The following is a 13,026-nucleotide window of genomic DNA, read 5'->3' as shown; positions in this document are numbered from 1 at the left end:
GAGAAGAGAAAGCCTTACTCGAGTCCTTTCTTCAAAGCTTCAAAAACCTTCTTCACTTGTTGTGGCTTGGGATCCCAGATGACCATCCCTTTCTGCAGAGAGGGATAGGTCTTGGCAGACTTCACTGACATTTTAGACCTCGTAGAACCTTTGCTGAGAGACTTCCTGCAGAAAGGGCAATTAAGAGAGAGAGGAATATGATGAATTTAAACAAGAACACAAATAGCTTGGCTTCACTGCCCATGATGAGGATGTAAGAAAGATGAGCCTAATTCCAAAACCTAATCCTCTGCATGTTAACTCAAAAATTAAATACTACCCAGTCGAAGTGTGTTCTGGTTAGGAAGAGAACATTGCTACCTTAACAAACACATCTTCCAAAACCAGTGCAGGGGGGAATCACATGCTGCCCATTGGTTGCTTTTTACACATACCCTCCTGATACTCCTGTACCTCTGGAGCATTTAAACCAAGCTTCCTCAAACTCAGCCCTTCACATGTTTTTTTGGCCTACAACTCCCATGATCCCTAGCTAGCAGGACCAGTGGTCAGGGATGCTGGGGATTGTAGTCTCAAAACATCCGGAGGGCTGAGTTTGAGAAAGCCTGATTTAAACCTTCCTATCCTTGCCAGTTCTCCCCCAGAATTTAATTTTTTTATTTATTTGATAGAATTTTACACCATCCCTCCATAAAGGTTTCCTAGCTGGTTACAATAAGACCTACTGAAAGACAAAACAGCAGTCAGAAACAAGCTAGCAAGCAGCATTAAACAAAAAAACAAAAAAAAAAGGCTGAGATGTTTTTATTTTATTTCATTTTTAAATAAATTGTTTCCCTGGAACAGAAGAGTTAACAGTATTAGTAGAGTAGCCATTTAAGCATTGCCAAAGAGAGAGAGAATGATTCATCTATAAAAAAAGACAAAGGATGTATTCAATATTAGCCCTACTTAGAGTAGACCCATTCAAATTCATGGGCATGGCTAATTTATACCCAAGTGGTAGAGTTCAACGTCATGCTATGATGAATGTTCCATCTTCACAAACTTTACAGCTCGCCAAATGGAACAATCGTCCAGCCTCTTTCTCTCCCTGCCACACAGTATGCAGGTCTGGGGTTCACCAACCCATACCCCTAGCCAATTTTGGGGGGCATGGGAAAGAGGCGGGAGAGAAGCCCTGTTGAGTGAGCGAAAATCTCCATATTTATTTATATACAGGCATCAGAATGGCTTCTAAACAGTTTGCAAGTGTAAAACTAATTATAAGAGCATACACACATCACCAAAATACACACATAATAAAAGCACCCATGATTAAAATGGACACTGGAACAAACTCATTGAAACAGAGTAGCCACTGAAACTATTAAAACAGCTATTAGATCTGGAGATTCAAATCAGGAGAATGCTTGCCTAAACATGTTGCAGGACTTCCATTGCCCATTACCGCCAATCATTGGCTATGCTGGCTGGGCCTGGCAGGAGATGGAGTCCCATCAACATCTGAAGAGCCACAGGTAACACACACGCCCTCAATCCATGTATTAACCAGTGCCATTTGGTCTGTACCCTAACCAACGGCCACCTGGGAAGAATATACTAACCATGTCTGCTCAGAACGAAGTCCTAATGAATTCAGTGGGGCTTATTCCCAAGTAGGTGGGGATAGGATCACAGCCTAAACTACTGTGGCGTTTCACTGCAATGTTAATGGATAATAGCATCTGTTTCACTTACACAATGCACAGTTTCTTGACAGTAAGCCCCACTGAAGTCACTGAGACTACGTTCAGTTAAACATAGTGGGCGGCACCCTACTAAGTCCTACTCAGAGCAGACCCAGCAGCGGAGCATATGCCCACGCTGCCCAGGGCAGGGAGGTGCACTCCCAAGGGGGTGTGGTGCGGAAGGTGCCCTCCCAGGTACGGGATAGCCGCTCGGGTACCTGGAGCGGCATGCACCCCCTGCAGCTGGGGGCGGAGCAAGCTACCCATGGTGGACATTTGGCGCACCACCCTCTCGTAACTCCCAAGCTCCCCCAAGCTGTCAAAATGAAGGGGGAAGAGGGGAATGCTGCCGGCAAAGTGGAGCAGCTCCCTCCCTTACCCCGACGGCTCAAGGTAGGCTTGGGAGTTGCGGGCAGGCAGTGCACCAAATGCCCCCCCCCCCTCAGTGAGGGCACCCGGTGCAGTCCGCCCCCACCATCCCCCCTTCCTATGCAGACCCTGAACAGACGCACTGAAATTAACAAACCTTAGTTAGTCATCTCCTCAGCTTCAATGGGGCGACTCTGAGTAGAACCAGCATTAACTACCACTCAGAAGAATTAGGTTGTGCGCTATTTGTCTAGAGAGAAATTCAAAGAAAGAAAGAAAGAAAGAAAAGTCCCTATCATTCTCTCTACTTAAACAGTGAGTCATCTTACCTCTCTGTAAGATAAAGAAAACTAAATCTTTAAACTTCTGCCCTCCTTGCTAAACCAACTTATTTTTTGTTCCTCCTTTGGAACATAGGACAGAACAAGTTGCATAAATTTAAGAGTCCCACATGGAACAAAAAAACTCAGTATCTTTTACAGCATAATACTATGTAGCTGTGTAAATACAAAGAGCCACTGAACCACTGAGCATTGCTCACCTATCCAAGCAAAGGCAATCCAGGGAATCTCTGTTGAAGGTGGTCTTTTTTCTGACAGATTCCTGGCTAGTTTCTCCCTCTCTTGGAATACTTGATGATTTGTACCTGATTTTTACTAACTCCCTTGTCCTTTAATCATTTATTTACTTTTCAGAAAGTCAAGCTCAGTAAATTCTTGCCTCCTTTAACATCATCCATTCTCTCCTTGCAATCAACTGGATTTCCACCCCACCTGTTAATAAACAAACAAACAAAGGCTGCAGCAGACACACCTGGCTAGTTCTGTCAGCTGTTGTGAGAGTGGTGTCTTGGAGCCCAATCCTACCCATGCTTACTCAGAAGCAAGACCCACCATTTTCCAAGAAAGTACATTTACCACTGCAGCCTCAGGGCTCTTTACAATGTCTGCTAGTGCAAGAGCTCTTGGTTAGTGGATGGGTGAGTTTTAGGGTTGTGCAACAGAGAGATCCAGTGCAAAAGCTGCACTAGCAGAAACTCATTGTGTAAGCGATTACACAATCCATTGGGCAACAAAGTTATCAGCAAACTGCTTGTGCCCTTCTCTTACGCGGTAGCATCCTGCTGGTGCAAAACATTTTGCCAGCAGCAACAAATATGCTACTTAGTGACTTTAATTTAGCACTACATCGAATAAAACCCTCCGTTATATGCAGCAATTGATGTGTACCTAGAATTTGCCCTCTCTAGGAATGAATGAAGGTTGTCTGACGAGAGGGATAATGTGATCCTATTAAAGCTTCCAGTCACTTACTTAAGAATCTCAGTGATGTATGCTTAGATCATACTGCAGTTCTCTGCCAAGATCAGAGTAATGTCCATTGAACTCAGTGTGATTGTCTACTAAGTAAATATGCAGAGTCTGGACCTGCACAGTTCTAACCCCTGAAGACTGCTTTCGGCATAATCAGAAATGTTTGGGGGGCAGCCAGTTGATCCTTCATTGTTTTGCATAACTATGTGGCAAAGCAAGGATCAGAAGTGGCTATGAGCTGACTCAACTGGTCTTAGTTTATGCCTGCTGAAGTTCCTTCTTCTAAAGCAGTATTTCCCAAACTTGGGTCTCCAGCTGTTTTTGGACTACAACTCCCATCATTCCTGACCACTGGCCCCGCAAGCTAAGGATTATGGGAGTTGTAGTCCAAAAAAACCCACCACAGCTGGAAACACTGTTCTAAAGGTTTGGGAGCCCTTTTTGGATCTGGCCACCCTGCATTGGAAACAAGTCTCTACTTGCATTGACTTTAATGCAAACTATGAAGTTGAGTTCACACTATGGGTGGAAAATTCACAGGGTGCTCCATCTGTCTTCAACCTTATTATCAGACCAGCAAATATCAACTTACTTATTATCTACCACCTGCCACGGGATCCAAAGTCAATGATCACACCCCAACCTGCTTAGCTTATGGGCCCTGGGACCTATTATCCTGACCCAGCAAAGATGATGCCTTATCAAAACACTAATCCAGGTGCATTATCCTTTGATTTTCAACAAGCTGAAACAAGGACAATTAAATGCAATAGAAGGTGGAATTCTACCAAAAATTATTGTGGTCAAGACCCAATGCACTGTTAAACTTCCTAAAGAATGTTGATGTCAATTGGCTTCAGTGCCTTTTAAGACAGTGTTGGATTGTGGCCTGTATCTTGCAATGTTCAAGCTCCAAACTCATTGTAGTTTGAGCGTCTGGCCATAAACATTGCCTACAAGTGGTGCAGAAATCATAAATAACAGCAGCATCTGTTTTCTGGAAGTCCTGAAGCCTACTCGTAGTGCAAGCCCTTCCTAGCTAAAATGGGACTTCGGTTTTGCAATCTCTCCACCACCCTGCAAAAGTACATAAAGACCTGATTGTTGTTGCTTTTAAAAATGCTTTACAACTGGATAGTAACTGGATATCCTTTGGGGAAATGTAAACTCGCTTCTTTGGAGCATTCTTACTCTGCTGGAGGTGTTCTGGTCCTGGAAACAGCTGTTCAACTCCTTTCCCTGCAAGAACTCCCACTATGCACTGCAGTCTCAAGTCTGTTTGTTCAATTGACTGCTTGGTTTTCTTCTCACTGCCCCCCCCCCCAAATCCCCGCCTTTTGAAGTTTAGACAACCAACACAATGCAGAAAGGCCTTGCTGGAGCTTGATATTGTTCAGGTTTTATAATGGAAGTGGAAATCCATGTACGTTTATGGATGCATTTTGGGGTGAGTGTGATAAACCTGTCACCTTCTCCAGATTGGTGATATCATCTTCAGATGCCCTAGCAAACGGTAGCCAACACTCTATATGTTGTTGGACTCACCACAGCCATCATGACCAATGGTTAGAGATTATGGGAGTTGATGTCCAAAAATATCTGGAAGGCACCATGCTGACTAACCAGTCCATATCCTCCCATCATCCAAAATCAGAGGTTATGAAATCACTTCACAAGGAAGATTACTTTATTTTCTGTTTAGTGCTACATTAAAACTTTTAGATTTGCCCATGCCTTTTAGTTATATGTCTATCCTAGGTGAGGTTGTTAACTCAGTTTTTACTGTGTTTGCTTTCACTATATTCATATGATGATGATGATGATGATGATGATGATGATGATGATTGCTTTATTATACACCTTTAGGCATTCCTTTTTAACCAGGCCTTTAGTTGATTCAATTGACATCCTCCACCCTTTTAAAATGTGGTTCTTTGGGGGGAGGGGAGCATTATTGGGTTACTGTTTTTATTTTGATTATATATATTGTGGTTTTATATTCTGATTTTGTTCTGTGAACTGCCTTGAGACCTCTGGGTATAGGGTGGTATATAAATTCAATATATAATAATAATAGATTCATCATCATCATCATCATCATCATCATCATCATCATCATCATAAATATACCGCCCCTCATATGCAGATCTCAGGGCGGTTCATGACATAAAATGACAATATAAAAACCACAAAATAAGTACAGTGGTACCTTGGTTCTCAAACGCCCTGATACTCAAACAACTTGGAACCCAATCACTGCAAACCCGGAAGTAAGTGTTCCAGTTTGTGAACTTTTTTCAGAAGCCAAACGTGCTCCATTTTGAGTGTTACACTTCCAATTTGAGAGCCACACTTGCATTTTGAGTGTTACGCTGACGTCTGCCTGTTTTTGCTATTTATTTTGCATTTTTGTTTTTGCGGGTCTTTTTGTTTTGTTTTTGTGACTGTGTGGAACCCAGTTCAGCTACTGATTGATTGTGCGACTGCAGTACATTGCTTATTGCTTTCATTTTAAAAGGTACTGGGTGTCAATCTTGTGAGCCACTCTGAGAGTCATAGCTGGAGAGCAGCTGAATAATATTTTAAATTAAAATAGTACCTTCTCTGTGTTCAGATCCCTCACATGCATCCATGCCTGCTCCACATACGTTCATTTGAGTACACAAGCGTCAGGTGCAACACTCTAACACAACATGCAAGCACATAGGCCTCATTCAGGCATTGCAATAAGACTGGGTTTCTGGTTTAGTGGTTTGATAGGATCAAGGAGCATGCTCCTGCATGCTTCCTGGATAATCCCACTTCATGATTCCTCTGGAATGGGCTGGAGAAATAAACCAGGAAGCCTTGGCATCCAGTTATATCTGGGCCTGGGGATGGATGAATCTGTCACATTTGGTTTCTCTACATTTTGCACCCTGCTTGACTGTTAAATACAGTGGTACCTCGGGTTAAGTACTTAATTCGTTCCGGAGGTCCGTTCTTAACCTGAAACTGTTCTTAACCTGAAGCACCACTTTAGCTAATGGGGTCTCCCGCTGCCGCCGCGCCGCCAGAGCACAATTTCTGTTCTCATCCTGAAGCAAAGTTCTTAACCTGAAGCACTATTTCTGGACTAACGGAGTCTGTAACCTGAAGCGTATGTAACCTGAAGCATATGTAACCCGAGGTACCACTGTACTCAGCTTGCATATCTGCAAGTATCTAAGTGGGGGAATAGCAGGGGGTTTCACATGAAAATGGCACATGGGCAAGAACTGAAACCCCAGGAACATTGGAAGATGCCCTGTACTGAGTCAGGACAGGTCACCCAAGCCCCTCACTGTCAACACTGGCTGGCAGCAGCTCTCCAGAATTCCAGACAGGGGTCTCAGTCCTACCTAGAGATGCCGGGGATTGAACTGGAAACCTTCTGCATGCAGAGCAGATGTTCTACCACTGAGCTAGCCCTCCTTGCCCAGAGCTCTCAATCCAATTTGGGGAGCGGGGAAACGAGGAGCTACAAAAACGAATGAGATGGGAGAGCAGCTTGTGGCTTTGAATGGCTAGGTTGAGCCAAAATAACAAGAGGCATATAAGCTGAGGAAAAGAAAAAGGAACTTGTTGCTTGTAACTCTGCGACTCACATTAATTTTCGGCTCTGCGCGTTGCTGAACCCAGCAAAGGAGCAGCTCCTGCTGATCCTTCCCCCATCAGCAGGGGAGTCAAATGTGAGTTTCACTGACATGGTTCCTGGTTAGCGGGTCTCTTGCCTCTGGAAATAAAAGGAGAAGCAGGTGAAATTAGACAGGAAGTAGATAAAATGCTCAACTATTTGTACAGAACAAGGGGTTATTTTTTTAAAAAAATCCTGCAGTCAGGATAGCTCAGTTGGTAGAGCATGAAACTTTTAAATCTCAGGGTCACAGATTCAAGCCCCATATTGGGTGAAGGATAGGGGGTTGGACTATATGACCCTTATGGTCCCTTCCAACTCTACGATTCTATTATTCTATGATACCACGTATCGACTGATATCATGCATTGTCCTTAAAAAGAGAATTGCAGGAGTATTGTGCAAAAGTTGGCTCGTGCATTGACTGCATTCCCATCGTCCCCCTACAGATCTGTCTGCTAAATGCATTTTCTACATTTCCCCGCCACAACAAACAACCCATTTAATACATCCTCCATTGTATCAGCAGCTGCACCAGCTAATCTGTTTTGCAAGCTGTAGTTGTGTTCTTCCTCTGCTGCCCCAAGGAAACACTGAGGGTGCTTGTAGTTGTGGATGATTTAGCAGTACAGTGGTACCTTGGTTTACGAACTTAATCCGTTCCGAAGGTCCATTCTTAAACTGAAACCGTTCTTAAACCAAGGCGCGCTTTCCCTAATGAGGCCTCCCGCCACCGGTGCCCTTCCACTATTCGGATTCTGTTCTTAGACCGAGGTAAAGTTCTCAAACCGGGACACTACTTCCAGTTTTGCAGAGTTCGTAAACCAAATCTTTCATAAACAGGACTGTTCTTAAACCGAGGTACCACTGTACTCAATCGTTGCTGTTCTGGGACGGTTGAGTGGTATGCAATTCGCATATAAAATGGGTGATGTGGAGAGAGACCATTGGTCCAAATAGCTCAGGATGGCCTATGATGACAAGCAGTGATTCTCTGGGGAGATTCAAGGACTGAACCTGGGACCTTCTCCATGGACATCATGTACTCCACCGCTGAGTTATGGCTTTTCTCCACATGCATGGTCTGGGTTGCACCACTTACCCTACAGCCCAACTCCTGTGCTGTACATTTGCTTAGAACAATGCAGCACCAAGCTACTGTTGTTGTTGTTGCTGCTGCTGCTATTACCAAAATACGCACACATACATGAGATCTCATTTCTGGGCAACTGTTCAGCTGCTCCAAGCTAGCATCTCTAGCAAAACAGAAGTCCCTGCCTCTCTTACAATTTCCAATCAATGGTCCAGCTGTCAAGGGAAGAAAGAGATGAAGTCAGACTATTCATCGGCACCAAAATACCCCTTCCCCCAGCATCAGCCTGGCAGCGCTTTGCATAATTCTGTAACTGGATCCACACCAATGGACTTGCACAGACTTCCACTGAAAGTTACACTGGACTCTTGTTTGTTTTTCCAGAAGTTGCCCGATATAGCTTTACCACGCCAGGATCAAAATCTTGGTTGCTGGCAGGCTTTCGCTCCCAAAGCACAACATTGCCTCTCGTTAATTAATCTAACTCAGGTCATGTTGGCTTCCCCCAACAAACGTGGTTTCCTTTGGCTGCTGCTTCTGTTCCCATCATCACTCACTCCCTTTTGTTCCTTGGGGGAATCTAGATTCCCAGTGCTGCATGTGCGTAGAATTTAGACCCACGTCTTAAAATGCAACATACATGTAAATTCAGTCCATGCAGTGAAAGGATGACAATGAAGATCTCTCTCTCTCTCTCTCTCTCTCTCTCTCTCTCTCTCTCTCACACACACACACACACACACAGCTGAGCTGCAAAGTAAGCAACAAATCTAAATGTTTGCCTTTAAAAAAGAATTGAGAGGCACCCAGATCCTGCCACTCATTCCAAGCAAAGCTCCCATTCACATCCGGAAGAGAACTTCTCTAACTTCCAGACAAAATGCCTTTTTGAATGCTATTAGCAATTGTGTAGATGGGCTTTAAAGGAGGAAACAGCATGTGTAGGGGGCCTGAACTGAATGGAAACTTTGGGCAGTGGCCAGGGGTGGGCAGGGAAGAGCTTTAACCTCCCTCCCACCCTGCTGCAGTCAAATCTGCTCCCCCCATGCCTGCTATTTAAACCTGGCCAGAGGGAGCTCCCATTGGCAACTGCTATAAAAATGAAATATTTGCATGTGTAGTCTGAATAAGGTACTGACGTTTAAATGGTCCTGGACCCTCATATTGTACCATCCAGCTGCCTTTATTCAGCAGCCGTCCAATGTCAGGCTCTCAACAAAAAGCGAATGTGCTGATCTATGTAGTGACCACAACCATTTTCACCACAAGTCAGCGCTTTGTTGCACATATTTGTATAGAATGTGTCATTTCCCCCAAGGGGAATCAGTTGTTCCAACTGTGCAATGAGGGAAATTCTAATGATCTCCAGAGCTCAACATGATCAATAGATTGGTGATCCGCTGACCTGGTTTGGCTGGCAGGATAAAAGGTAAAGGAGCCCTGGACAGTTAAGTCCAGTCAAAGGTGACTATGGGATTGCGGTGCTCATCTCGCTTTCAGGCCAAGGGAGCTGGCATTTGCTCACAGCTTTCTGGGTCATGTGGCCAGCATGACTAAATCACTTCTGGTGCAACGGGACAACGTGGCGGAAGCCAGAGCACACAGAAACACCGTTTACCTTCCCGCCACAGCGGTGCCTATGTATCTACTTGCACTAGTGTGCTTTCGTACTGCTAGGATGGCAGGAGCTGGGACAGAGCAATGGGAGCTCCCCCCGTTGTGGGGATTCGAACCACCAACCTTCCAATCAGCAAGCCCAAGAGGCTCAGTGGCAGGATATTCCCACGAGGCCTGCAAACTGACTTGGTACAAAACAGAAAAAAGTCATTCCATCATTGCGATCATTAGAGCTGAAGTAAATAAACCACTTAATAATAAGGTTTTTTTAAAAAAAGACCTTGCATAAGAAGCAATTAAAAGAAGACATTTGCAGGCTTGACCTTGTGGTTATTTCCTGACCCTGCTCCCATGACACCAGATGTGCAGGGAATAAATAAATTCCTGAGGCCTCTGTTTTATTCTCTGGTGTGGAAATCTTTGCAATATCAACTCAAGAAAGTTGCCATGGTGTGTGTTCCGCCGCTGGAAGAGTGCAATGGAAGGGGAAGGGGAAGGAGGGCATTGCCCTCTTGTTGACGTTCCAAAGAATGTTTTCAGGCCGCTTCTGTTGCACCCAGAAAATCAGTTCATATGCGCCCAGGACCATCATCCTCTGCCAAACTCAGACTTTGGCACCAAGTCAGAAGTGCAGCAGCCAAGAAGAAGAGAAGGTCCACCGGACAAATGCCTGTCAGGTTCTATTAGGCTGGAAACAGGCACCAGAACTGCTTCTTTTCTAAAAAGGTTGAAGAAAGTTTGAAACTGGGATCACAGCTTATGGTGCGTACACTCAGCCCGCTGCAGTACAAGAGCATCAGAAGCTGTCAGGTGCTGAGTTGGATCATTGGCCTATCTAGCTCAGTAGTGTCTTCCAGATGGTGGTGGACCACAGCTGCCACCACCCCGACCATTCACCATGCTGCTTGGGAGTGATGGGAGTTGCAGTTTAACATCTGGAGGACACAATTCTGGCTACACAGTTTAGAGCACAGATGCTCTACTGATTGGCTCTCCAGGGAGTTCCTCCATCCTTACCTGGAGATGTCAAGGGTTGGACCAGGGATTTTCTGCATGCAAGCCTCGTACTCTACCACCTGGCTCTTGTTGCTGTTAAAGCTCAGTTCAAGGTGCTTGCAAAGGAGTAGGTGCTGCAGTGCACAAAGTCACCAACTGAAATATACACGGAGGGACTGTAGGGAGCCAGTGTGGTGTAGTGGTTCAGAGCAGTGGACTCATAATCTGGTGAACCGGGTTTGCTTCCCCGCTCCTCCACATGCAGCTGCTGGGTGAGCTTGGGCTAGTCACACTTCTTTGAAGTCTCTCAGCCCCACTCACCTCACAGAGTGTTTGTTGTGAGGGAGGAAGGGAAAGGAGAATGTTAGCCGCTTTGAGACTCCTTACAGTAGTGATAAAGCGGGATATCAAATCCAAACTCCTTCTTCTTCTGTACTGATTTCATGCTCTTTATTGCAGCTTGTAAAACAGTGATTCATTTGCCCCCCAAACCTCAGGCTTTTATATACATTATTTACGCAATGAGTCCCATCTGATTGGCTGATTCTGCTTCCCTCCTGGAGCCTGATTGGTCTTTTCCTGCAGGCCAATCAGTTGTTGCATTCTAGGTTCCTACTTGCCTATTGTTCTAGGATCCAAGCTTAGTACGTAACACCAGCCTTGGGTCATCCACCATGAACCCCAAGACCTTCGCACTGATTCTTCGAACAAAGCCAGCTAGAAGACCCCACACATTCTTGGCTTTCTTTGCTGCTCCTTCCCTTCCCCTGTTCCTTTAGATCCCAGTGCTAGCCTAGGAGAAATTATGCTAGCGCAGTGAGTGGGAAATTGGTGCTGAACCTAGGCATTTCTGAGGATCCCAGGGGCTACTTTTGGCACACGTGTGTGTCCACTCTGCTCTCTCTGCGTTACCTGTGTATGTAGAACATGTGAGCTTTACCATGAAGCTCTAATTCGGATTTGGGGGGGGGGGGATCAGATTTAAGGAAGTGCAGAAACATATTTACAACTGCTCCTAATTAAATAGAATCTGGCCTCCATTCAAATGCTTCTTTCCCTGCCAGGGAGAAGCTCGGAAGGAGACCTCCAAAGATGTATTGCTGAAATCCATCTGCAAAGTTCACTTGGCCCGGTCAGGCTGAGCTCAAGCCTCTAAGTATTTATCTTCCCTTGCCCTCCACTTGGGGTATGTGCACAGTCAACTTCAGCGGGGGGGGGGGGAGACAAAACACTGAAATGAAATGGGGGCTAGTCAGTTAGAATCGTAGAATCGAATCATAGAATTCTAGAGTTGGAAGGGACCACCCGGGTCATCTAGTCCAACCCCCTGCAATGCCGAGGGTTCAATTTTCATTCATTCCACAACAATTCATGCACAGAAGAATCAAGGAGCACTCCGATTTGGGGTGGCCACCCAGATGCCTGTGGAAAACCTACCAGCAAGATTCAGGCACAACAGCATGACCCACGCCCTGTGATTTCCAGCAACTAGTATTCAGAAGTAATATTGTCTCCGACAGTGGAGGCAGTGCATAGCCATTATGCCTAATAGCCATCAATAACCCTCTCCTTCATGAATTTGTCTTTCTCCCTTTTAAAGCAATCTAGGCTACTGGTCCTCACTGCCTCCTGTGGGAGTGGGTGCCATAGTTACCTATGTGTACTGTGTGAATAATTACTTTCTTTGCAAAAGAAGTACTTTGTAAAACGGGGTTGCAGGTTCATCGTGGTTTGTTGCAAATGAAAAGCCAGTGCATGCTGCTGAATCGTTTCCACTTTGATCTTCCGCCCGCACAAGTGGGAGAAACAAACCAGGAAGCCATGCTTAAGCTTGGATCCTTACCATGTCTGAGCTTAGATTGTGGTTTGTTTTTTGCTTATAAGTCAGGATATGATGCTGTAGAGCCCAGGCAGTTCCTTGATTATTTTTTTAGGGAGTTGCATGCAGTGCTGGCCTTCAGCAGTGGTGGCATACAGTGAAGGGAAAAAGTATTTGATCCCCTGCTAAATTTGCCTGCTTGCCCTCTGACAAAGAAATGACAAGTCCATAATTTTAAGGGTAGGTTTATTGTAGCTGTGAGAGACTGAATAACAACAGGAAAACCCCCAGAAGACAGAAGTCAAAGATTGATGTGCATGAATGGACAATTGTAGGGGTGCCTATTATGTGGCAGCAAAGGAAGCAAAAAAAAAAAGAGGGGGCTGCCTCCTCTATTGCATCTGCAAGAAATCATTCAGTTGTGCTTTTCTGAG

The 13,026-nt window shown here is 45.0% G+C and overlaps 1 protein-coding gene across 4 annotated transcripts in view; it reads right to left on the bottom strand.

The window, feature by feature from the left end:
• RIPOR3 (RIPOR family member 3) overlaps nucleotides 1-13,026 on the bottom strand; it is a 119,999-nt gene that overhangs the window by 64,572 nt on the left and 42,401 nt on the right. For all 4 annotated transcript variants that reach the window (XM_079979050.1, XM_079979051.1, XM_079979052.1 and 1 more), the window contains exons 2-3: nucleotides 7,039-7,166; nucleotides 19-165 (exon numbers count right to left, since the gene is read on the bottom strand). In XM_079979050.1, coding sequence (XP_079835176.1) covers nucleotides 19-165; nucleotides 7,039-7,139 — 248 coding nt within the window. In that variant the 5' untranslated portion in view covers nucleotides 7,140-7,166. The remainder of the gene's footprint in view (nucleotides 1-18; nucleotides 166-7,038; nucleotides 7,167-13,026) is intronic.

This window comes from Podarcis cretensis (genome assembly GCF_951804945.1).
Source record: "Podarcis cretensis genome assembly, chromosome: 6".
Lineage (NCBI taxonomy): Eukaryota > Metazoa > Chordata > Lepidosauria > Squamata > Lacertidae > Podarcis > Podarcis cretensis.
Note: the sequence above shows the minus strand (reverse complement) of the source record. Positions and strands in the feature narration are given on the sequence as shown.